General features: G+C 42.8%; 1 protein-coding gene across 4 annotated transcripts in view; it reads right to left on the bottom strand.

The window, feature by feature from the left end:
• Nucleotides 1-12,748: 12,748 nt before the first annotated feature.
• The window catches only part of Gpatch2 (G-patch domain containing 2), a 142,869-nt gene continuing 131,879 nt past the window's right edge, over nucleotides 12,749-23,738 (bottom strand). For 3 of the 4 annotated variants that reach the window (XM_034513357.2, XM_076941584.1, XM_034513358.2), the window contains 2 exons: nucleotides 22,804-22,892; nucleotides 12,749-16,183 (listed from right to left, as the gene is read on the bottom strand). In XM_034513357.2, coding sequence (XP_034369248.1) covers nucleotides 15,963-16,183; nucleotides 22,804-22,892 — 310 coding nt within the window. In that variant the 3' untranslated portion in view covers nucleotides 12,749-15,962. The remainder of the gene's footprint in view (nucleotides 16,184-22,803; nucleotides 22,893-23,738) is intronic. The other variant, XM_034513360.2, reaches the window with a different exon arrangement.

The following is a 23,738-nucleotide window of genomic DNA, read 5'->3' as shown; positions in this document are numbered from 1 at the left end:
ACACTTACAGGTGTAAGGGATCATTTAAGGAATCAGGGAAGGCACCTGAAGCAGAAACCATGGGAAAGCATCGTTTGCTGGACCTACATAGGCTGATGCTTAGCTAGTTCTCATGCATCTCAGAGTCCCCTGCCTAGAGAATGGTGCTGCTCACAGTGGGTGGGCCTTCCCACATTAACCAAAGACCACGAAGACCACGGCCCACATACATAGCCACAGGCCAACCTGATCCAGGAAATCTGTCAATCAAGGCTTTTCTCTAAGGTGACTCTAGGCTTTGTCAAGTGGACAAGACTAAATGGGACACCATATTTCGTGGTTTGAATAGATATGGCTTCCATAGACTCATGTGTTTGAATACTTGACCCATAAGGATTGGCACTATTAAAAAGCATGCCCTAGTTGGAGGAAGTGTGTCACTGCGGGGTGGGCTTCGAGGTGTCTTATGCTCAGGTCCTACCCATTGTGGAAGCGTCCCTCCTTCTGGCTGCCTTCAGAAGACGGTCTCCTCCTGAATGCCTTTGGATCAAGAGGTAGAACTCTCTGCTCCTTCTCCAGAAGCATGTCTGCCTGGATGCTGCCATGCTTCCTACCTTGATGGTAATGGACTGAACCTCTGAAATTGTAAACCAGCCCCAGTTAAATGTTTTCTTGTATAATAGTTATCTTGGTCACAGTGTCCCTTCACAGCAAGGACACCCTAACAGAGACACTATATATGTTTTTCCCCCATCTTTCTTTCCTCTGTTTCTTCTGTCTTCATGGCCGTGTCTATGAGCCAAAGCTTGTCTTTAAGTCCCAGACAGAACACCTGACTTTATGGTATTTTAAATCTTTGAAAATCTGAAGCTTGTTTGCTTATTCTGTCACTTACTTCTACATGTAATTTTGGAGCTTAAATTCCTGCAGGCATTTCTCATACTTGGGGAAGCCCTCTACAATGGGCTACAGCCCCACCTCTAAGGCTTAAGTTTACTTTGCTCAGTGACTGATTCATAGACTTCTCCTTCTTTTCTGGCAGGATTAGGTTATGTGGTCCAGGCTTAGTGGAATATGTGAGCCTCCTCCTTCAGCCTCGTGAGTGCTGGGATTCCAGGCATTCACCCCATACCTGGTTCCAAAAGCTTTCAATGTTTTTGGGCAAATGTTATTGTACAGATTTATGTAATAGTTCAATATTCAACATGATTTTGCATGATGTCAATTTATTTGATCTTTATATAAACACATGGGAAAGTAAGGGTGGAACTGGGTATGTGGGGGCAGGGGCTGGAGCGGCTTTCCAGATGCCTAAATGTCTTGCCTACGTTCAGTTGTCACTAAATTCTAGGAGCTGAGTTGCTCATAGTAAAAAAATATTTCTTATAGTTCTGGAAGCTATGAAGCCCACACTTTATCTGCAAGGGACTTCTTGCTATGTTAGCTCACTGGAAGGTGTCATCATCAAAAGAAGGAGTCAGGGCATGTCAAAAAAGGCAGTCCCACTTTATAACCATCTAGTCCTGTGATAACTAACCTCATCCTGTGATACCATCATTACTCCATTTCTGAGGATGGAGCCACCACAAGGTAACCATCTCTTGAAGGTCCTACCTTCCTCATACTGTAACTTTGGTAATTAAATTTCAGCTGCAATTTTGGAGGGGGGCATTCAAAGCCCTGCCCCATGGCTATTCAAAACAAGTGGGTCCGGTGGACCAGGGCTAGGGATTCGAATCTGCCTTTTTTCCTTGTGTCATTGTGGCAGTTTTATATTTTCGACTTGACACAACGTAGGATTACCAATGGAGTCTTACATATTGTCTACTCCAGGTTGGACCGTGGGCATGTCTGTAAAGAACTTTTTAATTGAGGTAGAAAGGCCCACTCTGAACACATGCTGCCCCATTTTGTGGGCTAGGTCCTGGCCTGTGTTAAGTGTGGAGTGAGCTGAGCTCAAGTGGGCATCCATGCTTTCCTTCCTGTCCCTCTGCTTGACTGTGGATTTGACTAGCTATTTGGGGTCCTTGCCTTGCCTTGCCTTGCCTCAGTGATGGATTATAACCTTGGACTCAAATAGCTGCCCTTCTTCCAGGCCTGGAACTAGACCCCTTATTGGGTAATGCTTCCCTTTACCCAATTCTTAGCTTCCCTGGGCAGGTTGCACATACCCAAGGGCAGAAAATTAGCGAAATTCAAGGATTTCTCTTGAAATAGTCTAATACTGATAGGGATTACAAGTAAGCCTAGCTTCTGGATGCATCCTACCCAGTATTGGAACCCTAACATCTATTAGTCAATAGTTAGATTGCATGCAAACACGGCTGATCAGTATTCTATAAATTTGGCCCCTCAGTCTTAACAGATAGATACGTAGTGAATTTCTGCAGCAGACAGCCAATAGCAAATTTCTGTCCAACAGGATTTAGTGAGGCCTCAGTGGTCAGGCAGAGTTTTAGCACAGCTGTTCCTTAACAAATAAATATCACAATCCCAACAAATGATGTTACATGGGCATTGTCCTACTTGGGGACGAATTTGGGACAGTGGATCCTGCCATCGCATGATCATCACTGGTGTTTGAAAGATATTGAGGGTGATTATCTGATGGGTCTCTGGATGGTTTCCGAGTTTTAAATTTCCTGACTCCCTCTGGTTCCGTTGCAGACAAATGTGGCCGTGCATCCTTCTTGACATCAATTCTCTCCTTACAGATAAATCTTTTTGAACTCGGCTTTGGTTTTATGACTGGTCCTATTATTATAGAGGGTTTTCTGGCCACCAGCTGCTCCTTTTCAGCATTTATGAGGATTTGACCTGTTTTTTATTATTTTATTTCAGTGGTGGGGAGTCCAGAGTTCAGCTCTGGTAAGGGGTCCACCAGACTGTGTTTTGTGAGTGGATTATGCATGCAGCAGGCCCACACCTTGGCTCTGATTTCAGCTTTAGGGGGCCTCCTCTTGCCTTGGAGTCTGTAGAAAGTTACTTGTTCTCCATACCTCCCAGAGTGGGAGAGACTACGGCTTTAGGCTAAATTGCCAAATCCTGTATTTGTGCACCAGCAGGCAATAAGTGAAGAAGCTTAAGCACTGCATTCCTACTGTCTGAAGGCTGCAGACCCTGCAATCAAACACGGAGACCATATTCCAAAACAATTGTGTCCCATGACGGTTTATTATGGAAGAGTCAGTCTCTCTACAGATGCTTGCCAATAAAGCAGAGTGAAAAACTGGATCCCTTCATAATTTCTACTCCACAAACCACAATTTTGTAGATGATAGCTGAGCTCTTATTCAGATTTCAAAAACCACTTTGTGTGCTTAGAGACCATTCATTCACACAGGGCCCTGGATGAAGGATTCCTCTGCAGGCAGCAAGCAGCATCAAGCAGAGACTACTTGTCTCTGCTGGGCCCATTCAGGCTGCCTGTGACCTTCCTGCCCAGCCATGCTGACAGCCTGTGAAGGCTGTGTTAACCAAGAGGTCCACCCAGCAGCCAGGGCTAATGGGCTTCTTCCTCCTGCCGTGTCGAAATTGAGATTTATCTTCCTGTAGAATGATTTTATGGACACCTTGGAGTCAAGCCTTTATTTCTACATCAGAATGCGGTCAAAAGCAGGTTCGACACTGGTAAACTGCAGATGCCAGACAACTTCAGTAAGAGACAGTGTGCCCAGGAACATGTGGGTTATACTGGCTTGTCACCTCTGCCAGATATTTTGTTTACAGATCCCTGCAAACTTTTCTCTTAGTTAAGAAATGCAGCCAAGGGTAGGCTGTGTGAGAGAACTGGTGTGTTTGCCTGAAATAAAATGAGGCAAACGGCCCTTCTCACATGGGATGTGGAAACCATGCTTCTGCTGGCTTACTCTAAAGCTCCAGGGAGTTTTAAACGTCCCTCTCTGCAGAGTTTGGGTCTATGGAATCTCTTGTCCTCACTTACTAGTTTAGACAGAGAGTTAAATTTCAATTAAGGACTAGTTCTTAGGTACTATATAATTAAAAATGAATATATGTACTTGGAGGCTGAGGAGCTAGTGTCTACATTAGGAGATAAAATTATCTATCTATCATCTATCTATCTATCTATCTATCTATCACCTATCTATGTATCTGTCATCTATCATCTATCTATCACAGATAGAGACGCAACTGAAATTAGTCTTCCTGTCAAGGAAAGTGAAAATGTTATTGTCAGTCTTTTGGTAACTGCTTAGAAAGGTAATTATGTAAAAATAAATATAAATCAAAAATAAAAATGATACTGGAGAGAGAGGGAGATGGCTCAGTCAGTTAAACCCCTGGTGTATAAGCATGAGAAACTGAGTTTGGATTCCCAGCATCCATTTTAAAAAGCTGTTTGTGGCAGTGCTGGGGCCAGTGGCCAGTCAGTCTAACCTGCTCTGGGCTCAGGGAAGAGACTCTGTCTCAAGAAGTAAAGTGGAGAGCGGCAAAGGAAGATACCTGATACAGACCTCTGGCTTCCACATGTATGTGTGCAGGTGTGTGCACTCATATATAAATACACAAAAGAGGAAAAGGTTATCTTGAAGGTGAGATTGATAGAAAGAGTTGGTAGTTTACTCGACTCCAAGTAGACACAGACTACTGGGCGATCTTCTTGAGCTCCATGAGAGGATGGATACAGGCAGAGAGAAGAACATGACAAACAAGAACACAGACAAGAAGTCATTGAGAGAAGTAAGAGACCCTGGAAAACCTCAAGGCATCACTGGACAGATCTTGGTGGTTGGGCACCTCAGTAACATTCTCTCATTGTGACCCAGGGCCTATTCAGAATTGTACATTTTTCCAACTCTTTTTTTTCATGCTTTGAAAGTCCAGTGTGTGCAGATCTTATATTCACAGCATGAATCCTTGAAGTGCATCTGTTTTGATAAGATTTTCCCCCCCATTGGCTAATGCTGGGGCCAGTCTGCTCATGGACTGTTTTGAATATCATTGCTGAGTTTATGTTCTAAAAAAGATTTTTAAGTCTCTTATGGGCAGTGAGTACTGTATGAAATTCATACAGTGCTCACAGTAGCCATATGGCGTATGCTCCATAAATACCTAGCAAGTGGCATTTAATTAGAGGACAGGGAGAGGGCACATTCTGCGTTGACAGAATACGACTGTAATTGATCTCGGTTTGTTCTGCAATGAGCCGTTTACCTAGCCTAACGACCTGAGAGATGCTTTATTTTCACAGATGCAAAAGTTTTATTAAAGAAGGGATCCAAAGCTAGGTATGGTGGGTGGTACACACTTGTAATTCCAGCACTCAGAGGGCTAAGGACTGAGGCAGGATAATCTCTCCTTCCAAGGGCAGCCTGGGCATAGAGTTGAGACTGTCTCAACAACTCCACTCCCACCTTGGACCCAAGAAGGGCCATAGTCACACCTTGTCTTATCCATGCCTACTATGGGACACACTAGTAAACATATCCTGGTCTTAGTATTGCAATGATTGGGATTTGGAGAAAGATGGGTGAATTCTGGGTAGGTTGGGATCTTTCTGCCCAAAGCAGAGATGTTGCCTTTGACCACTTCACTACAGACTAATGCAGGCTGAGATTTCCTGCTATGTCTTCCTTTGATTGTGTCAACACTGTCCATCAAAGGATGACTTTCTGAATTCATCCCCAAACCCAGCCTCCCTTGCTGTATTTGTGCTTAAATAAAATACAGTTTCCATGAGTACCTTGAAAGAAACCCCTCCTTAGAGTTCCTATCTGCATTTTTCTTGGGGTTGTTGAGCCCTCCTATGTAGCCACTATGCAGACAACTGCATTATTCATTCTGGTTATCTTCTTAATCCCCGTAGCCTTTTATCATGTCTTGTTTCAATTCTTCAAATTGTACATAGAGTGAAGGTCGTGGCCCAGACCCCAGCTCTTTAAAAAAGAGCCACCCTTTTTTCTTTGTTCTGGGAAATCTGCTTGGGCTCCTGGCCAAGACCACACTACCCAGTTAGTACTATTCTGTTTCTGTGACCAAGCGACTGGCATGTCATGAGGTGTGTATGTTAGGGGCTACTGTCAGATGTTCACTGTTTATACCTATCAGTTTGGAATTTATTTTAATTGCAAACGAGCTGGGATAGAATGCTTGTACACTATATTGTATTTTAAAGGGAATGTTAGACATAAATTACAGGTTAGACTAGTATAAAAAAATTAAAAAAACCTTTGATACCATACACTATATATAGGCAGATTTAGAATATTATTTTACCTAACAAGCTTTGCTTCAATTTAATTTGAATTGTTAATACATTACCTGTAAACAGTATAGAATTATATATCTCTAAGTATTACATAATTTGGATTCTTTGGTCATTTAAGAATGAGACTTTTTCTAATTATATTTCACGAAGGAAGCAACATCCAGTCTCTATAAACAGGTAGGAGCAATGAGAGTTGGTGACGCTCTGGGAAGTTCACAGGAAAACAGTGCAGAGGCAGCACGCACATGCCAATTCTTCATCCAGTCAAGCTTCTTCACTTGTAAATCTTGACTCTGACACCCTAAATCAGGTGAGTTTCCTGAACTAGTGCAGGGTGGACCAGATTTGAACTCAGGTCTTCTAACCCCTGGCCACTGCTTCTCTGTAACCTGACCTACTCTTTGGCTGCCTGGCCTCAGCTCTTTGGCTGTCTCTTTCTGAAGGAAGGAGTCCCGGGCCTCTTCGTGACAGATGGAAAGCAGGTGGAGCAGTAGGTGCAAGAACTGGGAGCTGTTGATAAGGGAATCAGAGATCGGCTATCACTCTCCTCCTCCAGAAACCATCTGTAGGTTTACTTGCTTGACGGTGATCAATGAGAAGTCACAAGACAGGCCAGGAAGACTGAAGGACATGGGTTCAAGTCTTTTTTTTTTTTAAACAATTTTGCTATGCTCCATTTTACTCTGTAGAAACTATAAAATGGTTCAGTGAAAAAAATGCCACATATCATACCTCCATTAACATATTTAAAAAGTGCAATACATTCTGATTATTTTCCAATTTTAGAGTCTTGCTTAGAAATAATGGGTCTATCCCTGTAGATAGGAATGGTCGGGTTAATATTTGAAAGTTAGGCTTGATTTAAAAAAAAAAAATAAAAAGGAAATATGAGCCTGAGTCCTTTAACATGCTCTTTTGCCACAAGATAGAACTTTATTAAAGCATTAGAAGGTATAACTGTGCCTTTAAAACTATACATTCTTAGCTGACTGAACAATCAAGAGGGAGTCCAGTAGGTCAAGTACAGCGGTGCTTTTCAGTGCTTTATAATGCATTTAAACACTATCCAACATCCAGCAGAGAATTAGTATTATATGAATGTAACAGGAAGCCTCTCTTAATTTAGCCTATGCAAAAAAAGGGGACATTTATTATGAGATAAAAGGAGTGCCTTATGGGACCAAGACTAAGTCTTCAGGAAAGAATTATAACCATGGTAGAATGCTCAGGAGCCCCATACTAACCCAGACAGCCTATTTTACCTTCTTGTCTGCTCACATAAAAACTAAAAATGGGACAATTGACTGTTATTATGACTTCAAATTTGTTTTATCTGAATCTAAGATGGACATTTAATAAATACTGGCCTAGGTACATCAGCTTTTATACCCCGCCCCCAGTTAAGCATTTAATAATCTGTATATAAGCAGTTGAGAGATTGCTTTCTAAAGGGACTCTGCTCTTCCGTGACATGTCTTGTTGTGATGTGAAGGACTCCCCTCTGGCTTACGTGCTTACTCACAGGATGCTTAGGGGGCACAGTAAGTGTCCGGTCAAATTTGTAAAAAGTGGGTCCTGTGGGAGAGAGGCTATGCTTTCCACAGAAGTCTTACTTTCTCAACGCTGGTGTGATGCTCTTCCCCCATGCTTTGAAGGTTCTGTGGCCATATGAAACCTGCATTTGCTTCTTCTCTCTGATGCTCGCTCATCCCTTTGACCCCTTTAGACAATCTTTTTCCTTCTCTCCTTCACAATGGCTCCTCTGTTCAAGACACCAATCACAATAAGACTGGATGAAATCTCTTGTCCTTCTTTAGCAGAAAGAGGAAGGGTGGTAAAGCAGAGACAGTTCTCAGGAAAAAGCTTATGGTAGAAGATCCAGAATGTTCTACTAAAGAAGCCCACATCTAGATATGGCCAGAAGTTTGCTGACACTACATCCAATTCCTTCAGGGAAGGCTCAATTGTGCCCTTATTCTCAGGTGCCTCACTAAGAAGACAGTTTGAAAATATCAAAATTTTAAGTGCTCTGGTGATACTTACATACTGCATTCTGGTAGGCACTGTTATAGAATATATTCTTTAAAAGATTGTGAAAAGTCAGTTTCAGGCTGAGAAAATAACAGAAACAGTAGGTTTTCAGAGTCCTGAGCTAAATGTATTCCCTCCCAGGTCTGGCACAGGCTCTGTACATTACACTCCAGGGTCTATGAGAACACAGCAGAGGTCAGGAGAGCCATGATGAGTCAGAGGCAAGGCAAATGTGGCCAAAATCTCCACAAGAGCTGGAGATGTCCAGTTACAAGGGTTTTTTGGCTACTGATGACTGAATGCTGTTTTTACTGTTCACATATTTTCAGTTGAATGCATTTTTAAAAGAGGATTTATTTTTATTTATGTCTATGCATGTGTGTCTGTGTATATGTATATGCACCCATGTTGGGGGGCTACAAGAGTCCACAAGAGGGCATCAGATGTCCTCAAGCTGGAGCTGTAGGCCTTTGTGAGCTGCCTGATGTGGGTGCTGGAAACCAAGCTTGGGTGCCCTACAAGAACAGTAAACTCCAGCTCTGAGTATATTTTTAAAAACCTAATCTCATCTGGAGTCACAGGCGCTTATTACTAAAGGCATGTAGTCCTGTTGCAATGAAATTAGAGAACTTACTAAATGTGCCTCTTACTCTGGAAAGAAGAAAAAGTGAGTTAACACTTGGGTCTAATCTCCCCTTTCACTCAATCCTTTAGGCAAGACTATATAAACATGAAGAATTCCCCATTTCTTTAACAGAGCAAGAGGTACCAAGGTGCAAGGGCCTACTATGTGCTAAATGTGCAGCTTCACTCAGTCAGTCCTTATAACCTTACAGGGTAGTTACTGTTATCCTGGAACTCAGCAAAGGACTTGAAGTAAGATTAGACTCCATCCACACAGCACCAGGGACATGCATTGAGGCCACTGGGAGGAATTCTACTGCCTGTGTCTTCTACATCATGTCAGAACATACGGTAGTGGCCAGGAGTAAACCTGTCTGTCACTCCTTAAGCAGTAGCTCCAGTCCCAATCTTCCCTGACACTCCTCATTTTTAAAGAGTGTTTTTGTTTCATGGTTCAGAATTTACACACCTTTTCATCACCGTCTATCACTTGAGCTGGGCATGTTGCTATGGATAGCGGAAAGAAATGTTCCTGATTCTCTCTTCCTGCCTCTCCATAAACTTAAGATACATCTTAACCCTGAAAGTGTCTGAAATTCAATGAAATGTGGACCATATTACTTTGATATTTAACATGACAACTTTGATATTAGACATGTCGCACAATATGGACATGTGGCAGAAAGTTCATGTACATCAAATACACATGTGCTCCACCACTATGGGGCGAGTCTCTTGATTCAGTGGACCAAGTGATGGAGCAGAAGTGACCCATGCCCCTCCTTGGCTAAGGGAGGTGAACACCCTTCCTCTCATCACCATAATGTGCTGGGACCCAGTCAGTTTCTATCTAAGCTTAACTGACAAGAGGGGGAAGGCTCCTTTTGGGGTGTCCCTCTTAAGAAAGGGCTGACACTGTAAGTAGTATCCCTGGGGTGCTGCCTACCTTTGCTCTCTCCTCCTGGCTCCCCACATCAGCATGCTCACTCAACCTCACAGGACAGCCTGTGTGCTGACTGGCCTGGGCAGGGCGAGGAGCTACTTTAGGACCAGGAACCTAAGGATCAGCATGGGATTTCTAGTTTCTGAACAGATGATGCCTGGAGAGGTGATCAAAAAACGAGTTGTTCCTCAAGATGGTTCTTCACTCAAGTCTCTGGCTTCCCTAGAAGCCCTTAGGATACTGATCCCCAGGGCAAGATCCACTCCAAGAATTCTCATTCTTCTGAGAGTGCAATGCTCAGGGCACTCCTGAGTTGTCAAGACCATCCTGTCTGTGAAAATGCCATATGGCACCTCCCTGAATAGAGGAACAAGTGAAGAGAAAGACTATTTGTTTGATGTAGTCAGATTCTCTGGAATTTAATCCTCTATCCTCTTCATGGCTGAGCTAGCCATTCAAAATTAAAATGAACCTTTCATCCATGTGTATCATAAATGGGCATTTATCGGGATTATATGATTTTGCAATCCATCTGAATATGTAACCAGGATTTGTTTTCTTTCCGTTTCACTATGTAATTACCATGCAACAATAACAAAAGTGACAAGTTTGAAGACCAGATAAAATGCTGCAAATTGGCCAGTAATGGTGATATTTCCTCATCTTCTGGAAAATCCATTTATTCTCTCTCAACAAATCAAGGCATTGTCAGCCCATACTCATCTTGTGGCCAGAGGGGCTCCACCAATTTCTGGATGTGAGCAAGTCCTGGAATGCAGATGAGGCAGACTAACGAAGGCTTTCAGCGCAGGCAGCTGGGCTTTGGTTGCCTCAATTTCTAAATCATCCGTAATGGGGCCAAGACCTCCCAAGCACTAAAAAGAGAGAGCTGACATGCTGGACAAACTGTTAATTTTTTCCCGAAGAAGCTGCTATATTGCACATCTGTCACTGCGGTGCAGACAATTACTCACTGCGTCAGGGAGGGAAAATCTGCTGCTTGTTTCTAGCTGGGTTGTTAAGGGGCCTCATGGAGAAACAATGGCCTGAGAGTCAGAACGCACTGGCTTCCAATGTGCATGGCAATGTGTCCCTCAGTCTGCGGACTGTCCTGTGATTTATATCATGTGGAATAGACCAAGATGTGCTTTCAAAGTAGGAAAGGCACTGGATCCGATAGGTGTCAGAAGATGTGAGTCAGGCATCAAGGCAAGCACAGTAACCTAGAGCTGTACACACCACAGCAGAGTATTGTTAGGGGTGCTGTGCTTTCTCGTTTTAGACTTTCCTTTAACACGTGCTCCCAAGTGTTCTCCACATGCCTCAACACTCTTAGGAATAACATACCTCGTCCATAATGTACCACAGGCCATCCACATTCATTCTGTAATAGACTAGAGCCACCAGTGAGGAATGTCAGAAGCTCAGTTTGCTATCCAGTCAGTATAACCTGCTTCTCCTTTTCCCTTCTTTTCTGGGTTCATCTGTCCATTCCAACTGTGAGGTTTTGGCTTAGAAGTGAGTTCACATCAATTAGGGACTTCACAATGTTTTATTTCGGACAAGCCTATGTTCAGTTTGTTTTATTTTTTATTCCAAATTTACTAAAGAGTGTTGCATGAAGAAGAGATTAATATTTCTTGAAATTTTTTTAATTTGGTTTTTATTGAGACAGAGTTTCCTGTAGGCTTCAAACTCACTCTATAGCTGAGACTGGTCTTGAACTCCTGATTTTTCTGCCTAGATTTCACATGTGCTAAGAATACAGCCTTATATTACATCTGGCCATTAGAAATTTCATAGTAACTCACAAACAGACTGAAGATAACCAGGCTACTTCTTTCTGGGATCACGTTCTAATAACCTTCAGATGGAAAAGCCAAGCATCCTGCTCAATGCTAAAGTGTGTGATTTATTTGGAAAGGCCAAACCAAGGTGGGGGGGGGGTGTGCCAGCAACTACAGAAACACAAGACACCTTTCTGTTGTTGGCCACTTCAGAACTCTCACTCGAAGGAGTAGACGACTGAGATAACAGTGATGTGGCAGGAGGGAGGGCTGAGGATCCAAGGATTATTTAATCTGAGTATGATTTAAACCATGTAATGACACTAGTATAGAGAGGATTCTTGGTGGCAACAGTGGACCATGATACTGGCAGCTAATGGCAGCACCTCTCCAGACCCAGAGGCAAGTCTCCTTAAGGTGCCAGATGTGTAAAGTAACGGGTCCGTGTAGAAGAAGCCTTCATGGTCGACCTGTTGACTGAGTTTATATTACTTCAAGCCTGCTACACTGATGAGTATTTAGGGCCTGTTAGATTAAAAAAAAAATACTTACTGTAACAACTCTACTCACTTTTGTGGAAGAAAACCCTCTTATGCCAAAAGTGAAGTGTCTTTTCTAGCAAAGTAAACTTAATAATCTGATGGATACTACAAAATATTTCAAGTGTCAAGAGAGGCAAGCCTTGCTGCACTGGTCAAAAGATATAGTTGGAGAGAGAATGGAAGGTCAGCTCATTCCATTTTAGAGAAACAAAAACGGGGACGTGTGGTTTAACAGGTTCCAATCAGTTACGAATAAATTTGTGGGTGAGATACATTGCTAAATTTTTCTTAAAAATTTTTTTTTTGAGACACTTGAAATTCCCAGAGCTTAATAACAGTAAGCTGTACTATTAAATGTTAACTGGATGTCATTACAGTGGGTCAACCACAGAGCCTCATGCAGGCTAAGGAAGTACTCTACCACGCAGAGAATATTTAACAGTGTTTTCATGACTCTGAAGTTAGGAGACGAGGTATTGAGACATGGTCTAGAGGAGAGCGCTTGTCTGGAGAGAGGCCTTAGATTCAATCCCCACCACCTTCAGACAGGACAAACACGGAGAGGAACTAACAGAACGTTAAGATGGAAACACAGCAAAAACAGCATTAGAAATAAAGTTCTCACTATGCTTTATTCTTTCACTTCTTTGTTGAACCAATAAGTTTTCTACAAAAAGAAAAAAAATCAAAGTATTCCTTGCTAATAACTTCATTTTACAGTACTAATGTAGATCATTTCTCTTTCTGAAAGACAAAATACAAGTTAAAATGGTTTTAAAAGTATTTCAACGATTACTCGCTTATGAAACATCTGCTCAAAATGAAATGCACTGAATACCAATTTGAAATGCTGAACACGAATGAAGGGCAGAACTTCTCAATCATGTCTGTATACTGCAAACAAACTCTGGCTGCAAATGCAACCATGTGTACACATATTCAAAGATGCACATTTAACCCTGCCGTCTCAACTTTTCGTCTGCTTAATCACAAACCACTTAATCCCAAACCACTGTGTTTAAACATGGTGCCCAATTTATGGGTAAGTTATACTTAGCAATGGGTTTCCATTGATATTTATTTTTGAGACAGGGTATCACTATACAGCTCTGTCTGTCCTGGAACTCACTACATAGTCTAGGTTGGCTTTGGACTCATAGCAATCCTGCCTCAATCTCCCAACTTCTGGGGATATAGGTGGGTGTTAGCATAGCTGGCCACTTTTAAACTCACTAAATCATTTATTAAAAAAAATAGAAATGAATATAAGGGGAATTCAGTCTTATACATTTTATTTAGGCAAGGAAGAAGGGAGGGAATAACTGCAGCCCACATCTGATCAACATCAGAGACACACAACCGTGGAGTCACACTGCAAACACAGATATGCTTAGATTCTTTGGCTACCATAGGAAATGAATGGGAAGGGAGGAGACTCTAACTGACTAGCTTGCAGAAAAGCAGGGTGGATTCATGAGGATGCAGGGGAAATCTCTTAAGACTATTTAAAAGTGATATGAATGATACATTTAAAATCATGAACTCCATTGATGTGGACTCCAGGAACTGATTTGAACTGGCAACAATTTGTTAATCTCTACTAATTGTAAACCAGTGGGATTCATGTCCCAAGCAGACATTTGATTCACATGAAATTTTCGGATTTTAACCGTGTTTACTTCTCAGCTCTGGTCAGGCGTACCAGAGCATCGTATCTTGCTGCTCTTTATAAGGACTGGACTGAATGTTGAAGGATGCCTGTTGGCAGCTGGCAGTGGGCTGGGGGCTGCTGGTTCTCCTGTAAGTGCTGGTCATCCACTCTGAACAGATAAACACTAGTAGAGTAAGAACTGTCCCCAGTCCCCTGTGAGTCAAGAGTTTTCATGTGTGAAAGTAGAACTCTGGTGTCACAGCAGCTTGTGAGAACCTTGCTGCAGAAGCCTCAGCAGACGGTTCACACTGTCTTGGAGGGCAGTGATGGAAAGCGCTCAGAGACAGCAGTTACGGAGCCCCACTGTGTGGCACATGGGCTACTCCTGTGCATCCTCTAGGAAATGGTAGGACACAGGAACCACCTCCTCTGGAGCCTGCAGCCAAGAGTGCAGTGGCCTCACTGCTTCTCACGGGCTCGAAACTGAGCCTTTAAAAGTCCTTTCCTAGGGCTTTACAAGACCATCAAAAAATAAAATTCAAAGAGGAGCACACAAGTTTGGAATAGACCCTTGAGTCCAGTCTCTTCCATCTTCCCGCCTACATGAATACAGTAAGCATTTAGAAAGACAGCTATGAAAAATGGCAGTTTGCTAATGAGGAGCTTGTTCCAGCAGCAATGCTTTCCCCAACACAGTGTTCCGCAAGGCACAAATGGCTGTCCACCTGTGTCCTAGCCAGCCCACTTCTTACCACGAACACTTCCTAGGGAAGACAGTTCCTAGCAGAAATGCAGACATCTGTCAGACTACAGAGGCTGAAATTTTTAAATTGAGGACCACATAGAAAAGGTCTGTTAAACTGCTTAAAGCTTTTCTCTTGCCTTAAATATTTTTTTTTTTTTTCAGTTTACAAAACTTAAGTTCATACTGCTTGGTCCAAGGACAAAGGAGACCATTGTAAGTGACAATAATTATCAGGGTTTTTAATGAAGATTATAACAAATCAGTATTTTCTGAAAAGGACAACTGAAAATTTCTGACATTATGAAGAGAATGACTTAGAAACAGAATGGAAAGAACATAGTGTTTCGCTTAATTTTTAAGTGTTTTAGTCTGAGAGTGACGGGTCCTCAGTTTCTCCTGTTCTTGGTAAGTGGATTAGGCCATTACCAGACATCTCAGTTTTGGGAAAAGCTATTTAAATCTTCAAATAAACTGACTCAAGAGTTTAACAATTTACTTCAGTGACTAAACCTTGAGCCAGCCACTCTTCTTCATCTTGGAGCTGATCCTTAAACCCCAGCCTTTGGGAAGAGGTAGACATCTGGAGGGCAGGGTTTACAGTTCAGTCAGGATGAATTTACAAATACATTTTCCTTTAGGAATGACTTTGTGTCCTAACTGAGGTAAAGTGTATAGCTCTACACTGGAGTGACGCTGACAGCGCTCTGGTGACGACGGCGAGCAGCGATGAGGTAAAGTGTCTAAGCTCTACACAGAGTGACACTGACAGCAGTTGGGTGATGGTGATGATGATGATAACAGTGACAATAGTGACATTAGCTCTTGTGAAATGTCAGAGGAAACACTGATTGCTATCTGTCACTGTGAATTTATGATACACTGTTGAAAAAAGTAATGGGCATCATTATTACAAACCCTCATCAGAGCCAAAGCAAAGGAATGTGAGCTTACCAAGCCTTCACAGATGCGCCTATGACTCCCTGCATGTGAGGGAGGGAATCTGGGAGGAGAGGGGAGGACAGAACTACTTAGTGTAGGCATCATGAGAATGTGATCCTCTCAGACCCAGTGGGTATGCTCCACTGTCCCGACATCACACACACACACACACACACACACACACACACACACACACACACACACACGGATTGAACAAGGCAGCGGAAAGAACTGATGTGTAGGATCAAAATAAATAAGAGACTGTTTTTCATGTCTAGAAACTGCTGGCAACTGAGGAAATGTAAAAGGGTGAGGTTCGTACTTCAGCACCGTGAATTGTGATGGAATCCCATCTCTATCACTGTAGCAGGGTGCTAAGCAGCCTGGAAGCTTGCTGGAGGCAACACCGAGGTCAGCTTCAACCCAGTAAGCTCTATGATCAAGTTATAACAATGGGGCACGAGTTGCAGGCTCTCTTCTCTGTCCTTCTGCTCAGGCAGGTTTTCCTGAGGCAGGGGCAGGGCTGGTAGGAGTGCTTTTTGGTAGAAGAAATCCAAGTCCTAACCCTTTTGGCCTCTGAACGGCTTGAACTGGCTCCGAGATCCCTCTGCCATCACGCCCAAGGCCTGACCCGGGTGTCCATCCCATACTCTGAAGCATGCGGTTCCCGATGTTGCTCTCTAGGATTGGCTGGGCATTTTCACCCACAATTCCTGAAATGAGAACATGACAGCCCACAAGTGAGTATCTCCCCAAGGTTGAGAAGCCTGAGCCCTGTTTTCTCATCCATCACACAGGCATCCTACAGAATCTACTGCCTACCTCATACAAAGGCACAGCTCAGATAAGCTCATGTATATGAAGAAGGCTCAGCAAACCAGGAACAACTCCACACCTGAGTGGGTTTTCACTGCTGCATCATGGGTTTTGGTAAAAATACAACTTATTCTGCAATATCTTACATTTGCCCCAGATCCCAAACGTAATAAAACCAAACCAAACAGACCCAAAACATAACTGGTTGTACCCTGAATTCCTATGACTTAACACTTAGGCATGTATGTAGGTGTGCATGCCTCAGAGGTCAGAGGCTGACATCGATGGTCTTCCTCTAGCATTCTCCATTTGACTTTGTGAGCTAGCGTCTTTCTCTTAGCCTGGAGCTCAGTGGCTATGTAGACCCCAGGCCAGCGAGACCCTGGGCTCCTCTGTCTGTGCCCAGCACAGGGGTTACAAGCTATGCTGTAGCATTGAGCTTTAACACAGGAGCTAGGATTCTGAACTCAGGCCCTCACGTACCTCTCCCGAAGCCTGGAATAGTCTTGCTTCTCTCCTCCCTCATGTTCAGTCTGCCACACCCCTGAACACTTTGCCCCTTCTCCTTACAGGCCCATGTTTTCATGGCTATAGAAGCAGGTAACACAGAAATCACACAGAAGAACACTGCAGAGCTCATGGCGGTCTTTCCTGAGACCCGAGGGACAAAGATCTCTCTCTTTAGAGACCCACATGATGCCTGTGGTGGCCCAGGTCAGTCCCTGAGTCTGGGGTGTCTCTGTTCTGGAACGTGGATATAGGTTGAAATGGGCCGCTTAACAGGAGTCAGATGGCCCTCCTTACCTCAGCTCTGCTATCGGTATTCCACATCCACTGAGGTTTTTCCTCCCTGACTGAGGATGACAATAACAACTTCTCTGGCTTGTACCCTTCTACCACCACAAAAAAGCTAGGACTCTGTCCTACTCCTCAGAGAGCCTCCTAAAGGCAATAGGAGAATACCCAAGCACTGACAGTGACAATAACAAGCACCCAAGGGGCTCCTGATACAGCACTCTCCTAGTGCTGGTGTGAGTGAGGTTGCACAGGTGGAATTTGTTACTGCTCTTTAAACTGTGCCCACACATTTGTATGTGCCCTTTGGCATGTATTTCCTAGTGAATAAGAAATATCAGTGTAGAGTCAATGGCTTACTTACCTGGCATTCAGAGGAACCGGAAGTAGGTTTAGCTCCCTGTCGTGCAGAAGCAGGCAAAGTGCTTCCCATGTACTTTTAAAAGGCTAACTTTCTCTTATTTACTACAGCACAATCAACCAGTCATCAAACCATTTAGCCAACATTTCTGCATTCTCTATCCTCAGGGCTTCAGGACAAGGGAGACAGTGCTTACCACTTGTGAGGCTCACTCCACAGGGATTATGGGATTGCAATAATCAGTGATTATATGAATTACTGGCTGATTGAATCAGAGGTCGAAGGGCTGGAGGCATACCTCAGGGGTAAAGTGCAAGTCTTTGTAGGTTCGATGCCCATGAGGAAGAAACTCACACCTAATGTGACACGAAGGGCCTGCCACAACCTATAGCTTGAATGGCAACAACTGATCCCCAAGACGGTTTCCTGGCTAATGTGATTTCCTGGCTAACCCGATTTCCTGCTTGAATTGCTACATAAGACTTATCACTTATAAGATTGTGAGAAAGACTAGGATGGATGCAATGAAAAGCAGAAAAAATATAAAGAAAAACATCTGGTCAGACTCTTAAAGAACTAAGTTTTTATTTCACAATAAGTGGGGTGGCCACCTGGAGCCTGTGGGTGCTGCTGATCAGGTGTCAGATGACACTGTGTTACTTTATACACTGGCTTTCCAATGAGTGCAACAAGTTAATTTAACTGTGTGGGTAAGCTGAACGGAGGTCAGAGGTCTGATGCTGCTCTAACACATCTGGTCACATAGATGTGTGGGATGTTAGCTTGCAAAACTTTAGTTTTAATTAAAAAAAAAAAAGGGACAACCATGAGGCCAATTTAATGCATCTCTGGAAATTGCTACGTGATGGTCAGTCATATTTAGTCCTAAGTCGCACTGTGAAAACAATGTCTACCTGACTTCAGATTGCTGGCACAGAAGCGTGCAGATCTACAGGGACTGTGCTACTTCCAAAGGTACCTTTTTTATAAAGTGAAGAACTTGTTCTTTCTCAGTGTTTAGAATGATGTTTAATTTTTTTGACTCCATAAAAATAGTCAAAGCAGCATGTTGTACTTGGAAGGAAAACAGCAAAGGATCCCAATTTCTAAGTGCAGCGCACTCCCATAAGGAAACAGTGCAAAAGATAAAGAGGAAGGCCGTGCCACCTCATTGCAAGGATCGAGTTTGCTCTCTCTGCTTGCAGTTGTGGCAAGCGTAGCCTGATTTAGTTCTCGCTCCTGATCCGGGTTCTAGCCTGTCTGCTGGGTCCCCCGAGTCCACTGCAGTTGAGTGCGTCCTCTCCTCTCTGACTCTCCACAGAGCAGAGCTTGGTGGAGGGATTCACTTGCGTAATTGGCTCAAGAGACCGCAATCCTGCATCGGCCTCTCTTAGCCACTAATCTATCCAGCTGACTTCAAGCCTAATTGGCAGCTTGTTGAGTAATTTGGCTCCTAAAATGTTGTATTGATGTCGGATCAGCAGCCAGTGGAAGGGGAGGTGAAGAGCTGCTACCCACATAACGGCAGGCTCCACCTGTCTCTGCCCCTGCTCAGAAGGCGGTTATTAGTTCTCCCTTATTCCTTCCAATCCCTTCGCTAGTCACCAGGGTCAGAGCTGTTATTATTAGCAATGTTAACAAAACTGTGAGTAGTAATTATGTCCTCAGCATCTACTTTATGGACAAGAGGTGAGAATCTGGGAGGCATGACCACTGTTTGTCAAATGCTTCAATTATTTGACCTGTAATATCACACATGTTTTTCAGGTAAATAAAATGAATTTAATTGGGTGCTTCAGTATATAGGTCCCTTATTTTCTTTTTGTTTTACTATATTTTCAGGCACCGAGGACAGAACCTACAGCCTTGATAATCCTTAGCACTCATGCGTGTGCTACCCAGCCCTGCACTTACATGTTATACAATGAAAATTATGATTTCAATTTATATGAAGGTATAATATAAAACTAGTTTCTTTTCTTAAGTGAGAAAACCATTCTAACAAACTAAACAGTTCAGACATCAGTAACTGCAAACAGCACTAAACTCAGTGCCGTTGAGTGGAGGATACCTAAGTGTGGTTGGTAGCGTATCCCAACAAAACGATTTAACATGTTTATCATCAAATCCTTAAAAAGCTCAGACTTGTACTGACGATGACACTCAGAGCTGATAGTGCTGAGCCTGCAGTGGACAATGACACCCAGAACCAACAGTGCTGAGCCTGCAGAAGAGTGACCGCCATCTTCCTGCCCCGCTGCTTACTACTTCCTCGCCTTTACAGATGGCTTTTCTCAGGCTGTAAACTCACCCTGATGCAAGGCCCTCACTTTAGAACTCCTCCACTTATAACAGTGAATCCACAGCCTTGGCTGGAGACACACACTGGCTTTGGTATGTGACTCTGAAGGTGGCAGAACGAGCCACACATTAAAAAAGTAAATACCTAACCATATCAATATTCATTTCACATTGTCAATACTCAATGCTAGGGAAGGAGCAGGAAATAAGCTAAGGCACTGAAATAAACTTGGCGTTCCTGTCACAGTTAATAAATTTACATCCAACAGCACTGCTGGCTGGTGCAGCTTTCTAGAGACTGAATTCTGCTCAGCACTCTGGCTTTGAGGGCTGGAGGGTGGCCCCACTTTAGCAGCAGCACAATCAGATCTGGGGTTTGATTTCTGACAGCTCTGAGTGTCTTACAGACATTACCCTTTATCATGAATATATTACACAACTGAACTGCTCATGATGAGAGTCATCAACTTACACAGATCCAATGTGGGATGGCAAACTACAAGTTCCCAACTGTACACTTCCAGCAAGATCTGGTAAGCCCCTTCTACATCTGCTATTTGTTTTCATAATAAATTACAGAGAAATCAGAGAAGATGATAAACAATATCCACCTGTTGAAGAAGAATGAAGATTCTTCTTCCCTACTTCATATGAGATTTCTTTCTTTTTTTTTTTTTTTTTTTTTTTTTTTTTTTAATTTTCCTCATTTACATTCAGTGCTGACTAAAAGAAAGGAACCCAAGAGTGTATCTCAGGGAAGCATGTCTTTTGGAAGGCCTGCAAAGACCTGTGAACACAGCAAAAAACATATGTGTGTGCACGGTATGCACAGTTATGTGTAGGTGTGCATGCACACAGCCCAGAGGAAGACATTAGGTGTTCTGATTTATACTCTCTACCTTAGTCCCATGAGACCCTGCCTCTCTTTGAACCAGGAGTGTGGCTGGCACTAAGCAAGCCCCAGTGACTGACCCTGAGCCTCTTGTCTCTGCCCTCCATAGCTCTGGAGTTAGCACTCCTAGCAGTGTCTAGCTTTATGGGTGGCTGCTGGGTATCTGACTTCAGGTCCTCATATCTCCACAGCATGTGCTGTCACCTACTGAGCCATTTCTTTAGCCCCAAGAATATTCTTTCAAGAGGAGCTCTATAGACCAGTACAGCCGGGGAAATTTGTAGATGTAACATACTCTGTATTCTGTGACTAACTCTATTCTAGAATGTGAAAACAGCAGTTTTCATGGACAAGGTTATGCCCCATGCCTAACTGCATACTCCAAGTGTATTTCTGCCATGGCCTTTCTGACTGTCTCTAGATTAGCACCTTCACTCAGGCTGCATCAGTGCTGGAGGTGGTCAGTGGAAATCAAGGACTTTCCCACAGCTGCCTGCATCTGTTCCTCTTTGAAAGGACTGCTGCACACAGGTTTGAAAAATCCACTTAAAATGAGTGACACAGCATTCTGAGTAGCTAAAACAAAAAAACCCAAAAAACCCCAAATCAACACCACCACATATTAAATAATTATGAACTTTATTCCATGAGCTAAAGTCTACTAGTAAAATGAAAATCTCAAATCTTAAAAGACTCTCAACAGACTTGAAGTACACTATCTGGAATATGCTGGCACAAGCTTTTGACAAAAGACTGCTTTGGGCTACAGTTAAGGTTTCTGTCTAAATTCTACATGGTTTCTTGATGTCCTGAGCTCTGAAGTAAGAACGCTCGTGTACTAAGTAAGAACTATGCGATCCTTCCTCACGTACTGCTCTTCTGCACTCCACACAGGTGCTGTGTGTCAGGGTGCTTCCGCTTTGTTACTGTGACCACGTAAGGCCACTAGCAGTAGCTCTAGGACTTGTCCTTCTGTGGCTTCCCACTGAGGTCAGAGTTCAGGGGACCACTCACTGGGAATGGAGATGTTGAAGAACTTAGGAGAGCCTAGAACTTATCACATCTATTCATTTCCTTATGGATAGATACCACACTTTATAAGGATTTCATGAACACTCTATGTTTCTCCATAGTAATAGCTGGATGCATCTTCTATAAATTTCAGACACATAATTGGGTTGAAGTCAGTATATGCAAGAGAGGTCTCTTTTTTTTTTTCATTCATTTTATATTAGTGTGTGTTAATTATATAAAATAATGGGTTTTGCTGTGACATCTTTATAATTGCATATAATGTATTTTGATGGGCCCTGCTCTCCTATTACTATCTTTTAACAACTGCCCACTCCTTCCTCGTAGTCCTTTCTTCTTTTGGGACATGATCCTTTGGATAACTACAAGGCATTTGTGACAGATGGCCTCTTTAGCTTTGTCTCTGATATTTTCCAGAGATAACCAGGCAACATCTATTAATGAACAAAAAAGGACAAATATTTTTATAATATCCTATAAGTTCATTCACATTATATGTGGGAAAATTCTAATCAGAATGTGGCTGCTGAGCCCACGTGTATAGCACTGAAGTGTACTAACACCATGAATCATATTCAGACCTCAGCTTCTGCCTGGAAGGGTAGGAAGATGTTATTTCAGGAAGGAAGAGATGGTGGGTGGGAGGTAGGAAGGTAGGGACAAGAGCCAAAGGAAGCCTTCACATATCCTCAGAATATGTACATGCTCAGGGATAAGGGCATCACTGTGGAAAAAGCAGGCTGTAGCAGTCACACGGTGACTCTCCTATACCCACCACTCAGACCTAGTAGTCACAAAGACTTAGGCAGTGAGCTATTTGTCCTCTCATCTGTTTATGCCGTTTTCCCTGCAAGTCTGAAAAATCTCCTCAAGCCTGCCAAAGACACAGCTGTGGGTTTCTGTATCTTTGCACATCCCACCCATCTGAGTGGGTATACAGCATGAGTCTCATTGATTAGCTACCTGCCAGGTCCACACAACGAACGGGCTATACATGCTAACATAAAGACAAACACCTGCCTTCCAGATTCTTACAGCCGTGCCTCTCTTGTAGGAGTGATTATGAACAGCTTGTGTTTTATTTGTGGTGACTTATGTGCATCCCGTTGTCCCCACTCCACCCCGTTCTGTCTTACCTGCTGCAGTGGGTCCAGGCAATGGGGCAGCCTTTCTTCTCCTTTTGATGTCTCCTGTGCACAAGGATCCTAAATGCATGCTCGTTTGCCTACAAGTAATTATCAGAAGAAATAAAAACTATTAACAAAGAAGGAGGAATGACATAAATACGCAGCTTGTATAATCTGAACCTAAATCAAAACATTCTCACCAAAGATGGAGCTGCATAGTAAAACCACCAATCTTGTTTATATCGAAACATAATTACGTTTGTTGACAAGCGTTCAGCAGCTAAATGCACCATCATAAATTGTTACTGGGATGAATAATATAAAAGGAATGCTTTTTAATTTTCAAAACTGGCAATCTTTCTGGCTCAACATAAAATCAAGCACTGTTGCTTCTGACAGGAAAATAGCGAAGATTAATTATCTAAGGAGATCACAATATTGTTGCTAGGTTATCAATGGTTGCTAATGCTTTACTGTCAGGACAACATTTATTACAGGAAAAGTATGATCAATTTCTTTTAGGATATTATGCAGCAGTGAATTCTTTTAAAACATTTTAAATAGATGGAAGGAAATGGTGATGCTGTCTTATAGCTCACACAATTAGAATGGTTTAATTATTTACTCGTCAGGAGAGAAGACGCTGAATGCAGAGATGCATGGCGCTGCTCTTAAATGGCCTCCCATGATCTAGGTTACAGATATGTAGAGACATGATACACAAGAACTCAAGGTGAGCCTTGTAAATTTTTGAACCAGTTACCCTGTTATAATAACCTAATTCTGCCTAATTTTAGTCTTCTAGATTAAAAAAAGTTTTATAAAAATAGTGGCTCTATTAGAACTTAGAAGAGTAAATACAAAGAAAGAAAACCTTACACCTTACAAGCCACAAAAGGTACTGCGCTCACTTCCAGGACCACAACCCTGGATGCAAGGCTGAG

The sequence above is a fragment of the Arvicanthis niloticus genome, chromosome 10 (assembly GCF_011762505.2).
Source record: "Arvicanthis niloticus isolate mArvNil1 chromosome 10, mArvNil1.pat.X, whole genome shotgun sequence".
Classification (NCBI taxonomy): Eukaryota; Metazoa; Chordata; class Mammalia; order Rodentia; family Muridae; genus Arvicanthis; species Arvicanthis niloticus.
The sequence above is the reverse complement of the archived record's forward strand: the minus strand, read 5'-3'. Positions and strand labels throughout refer to the sequence as shown.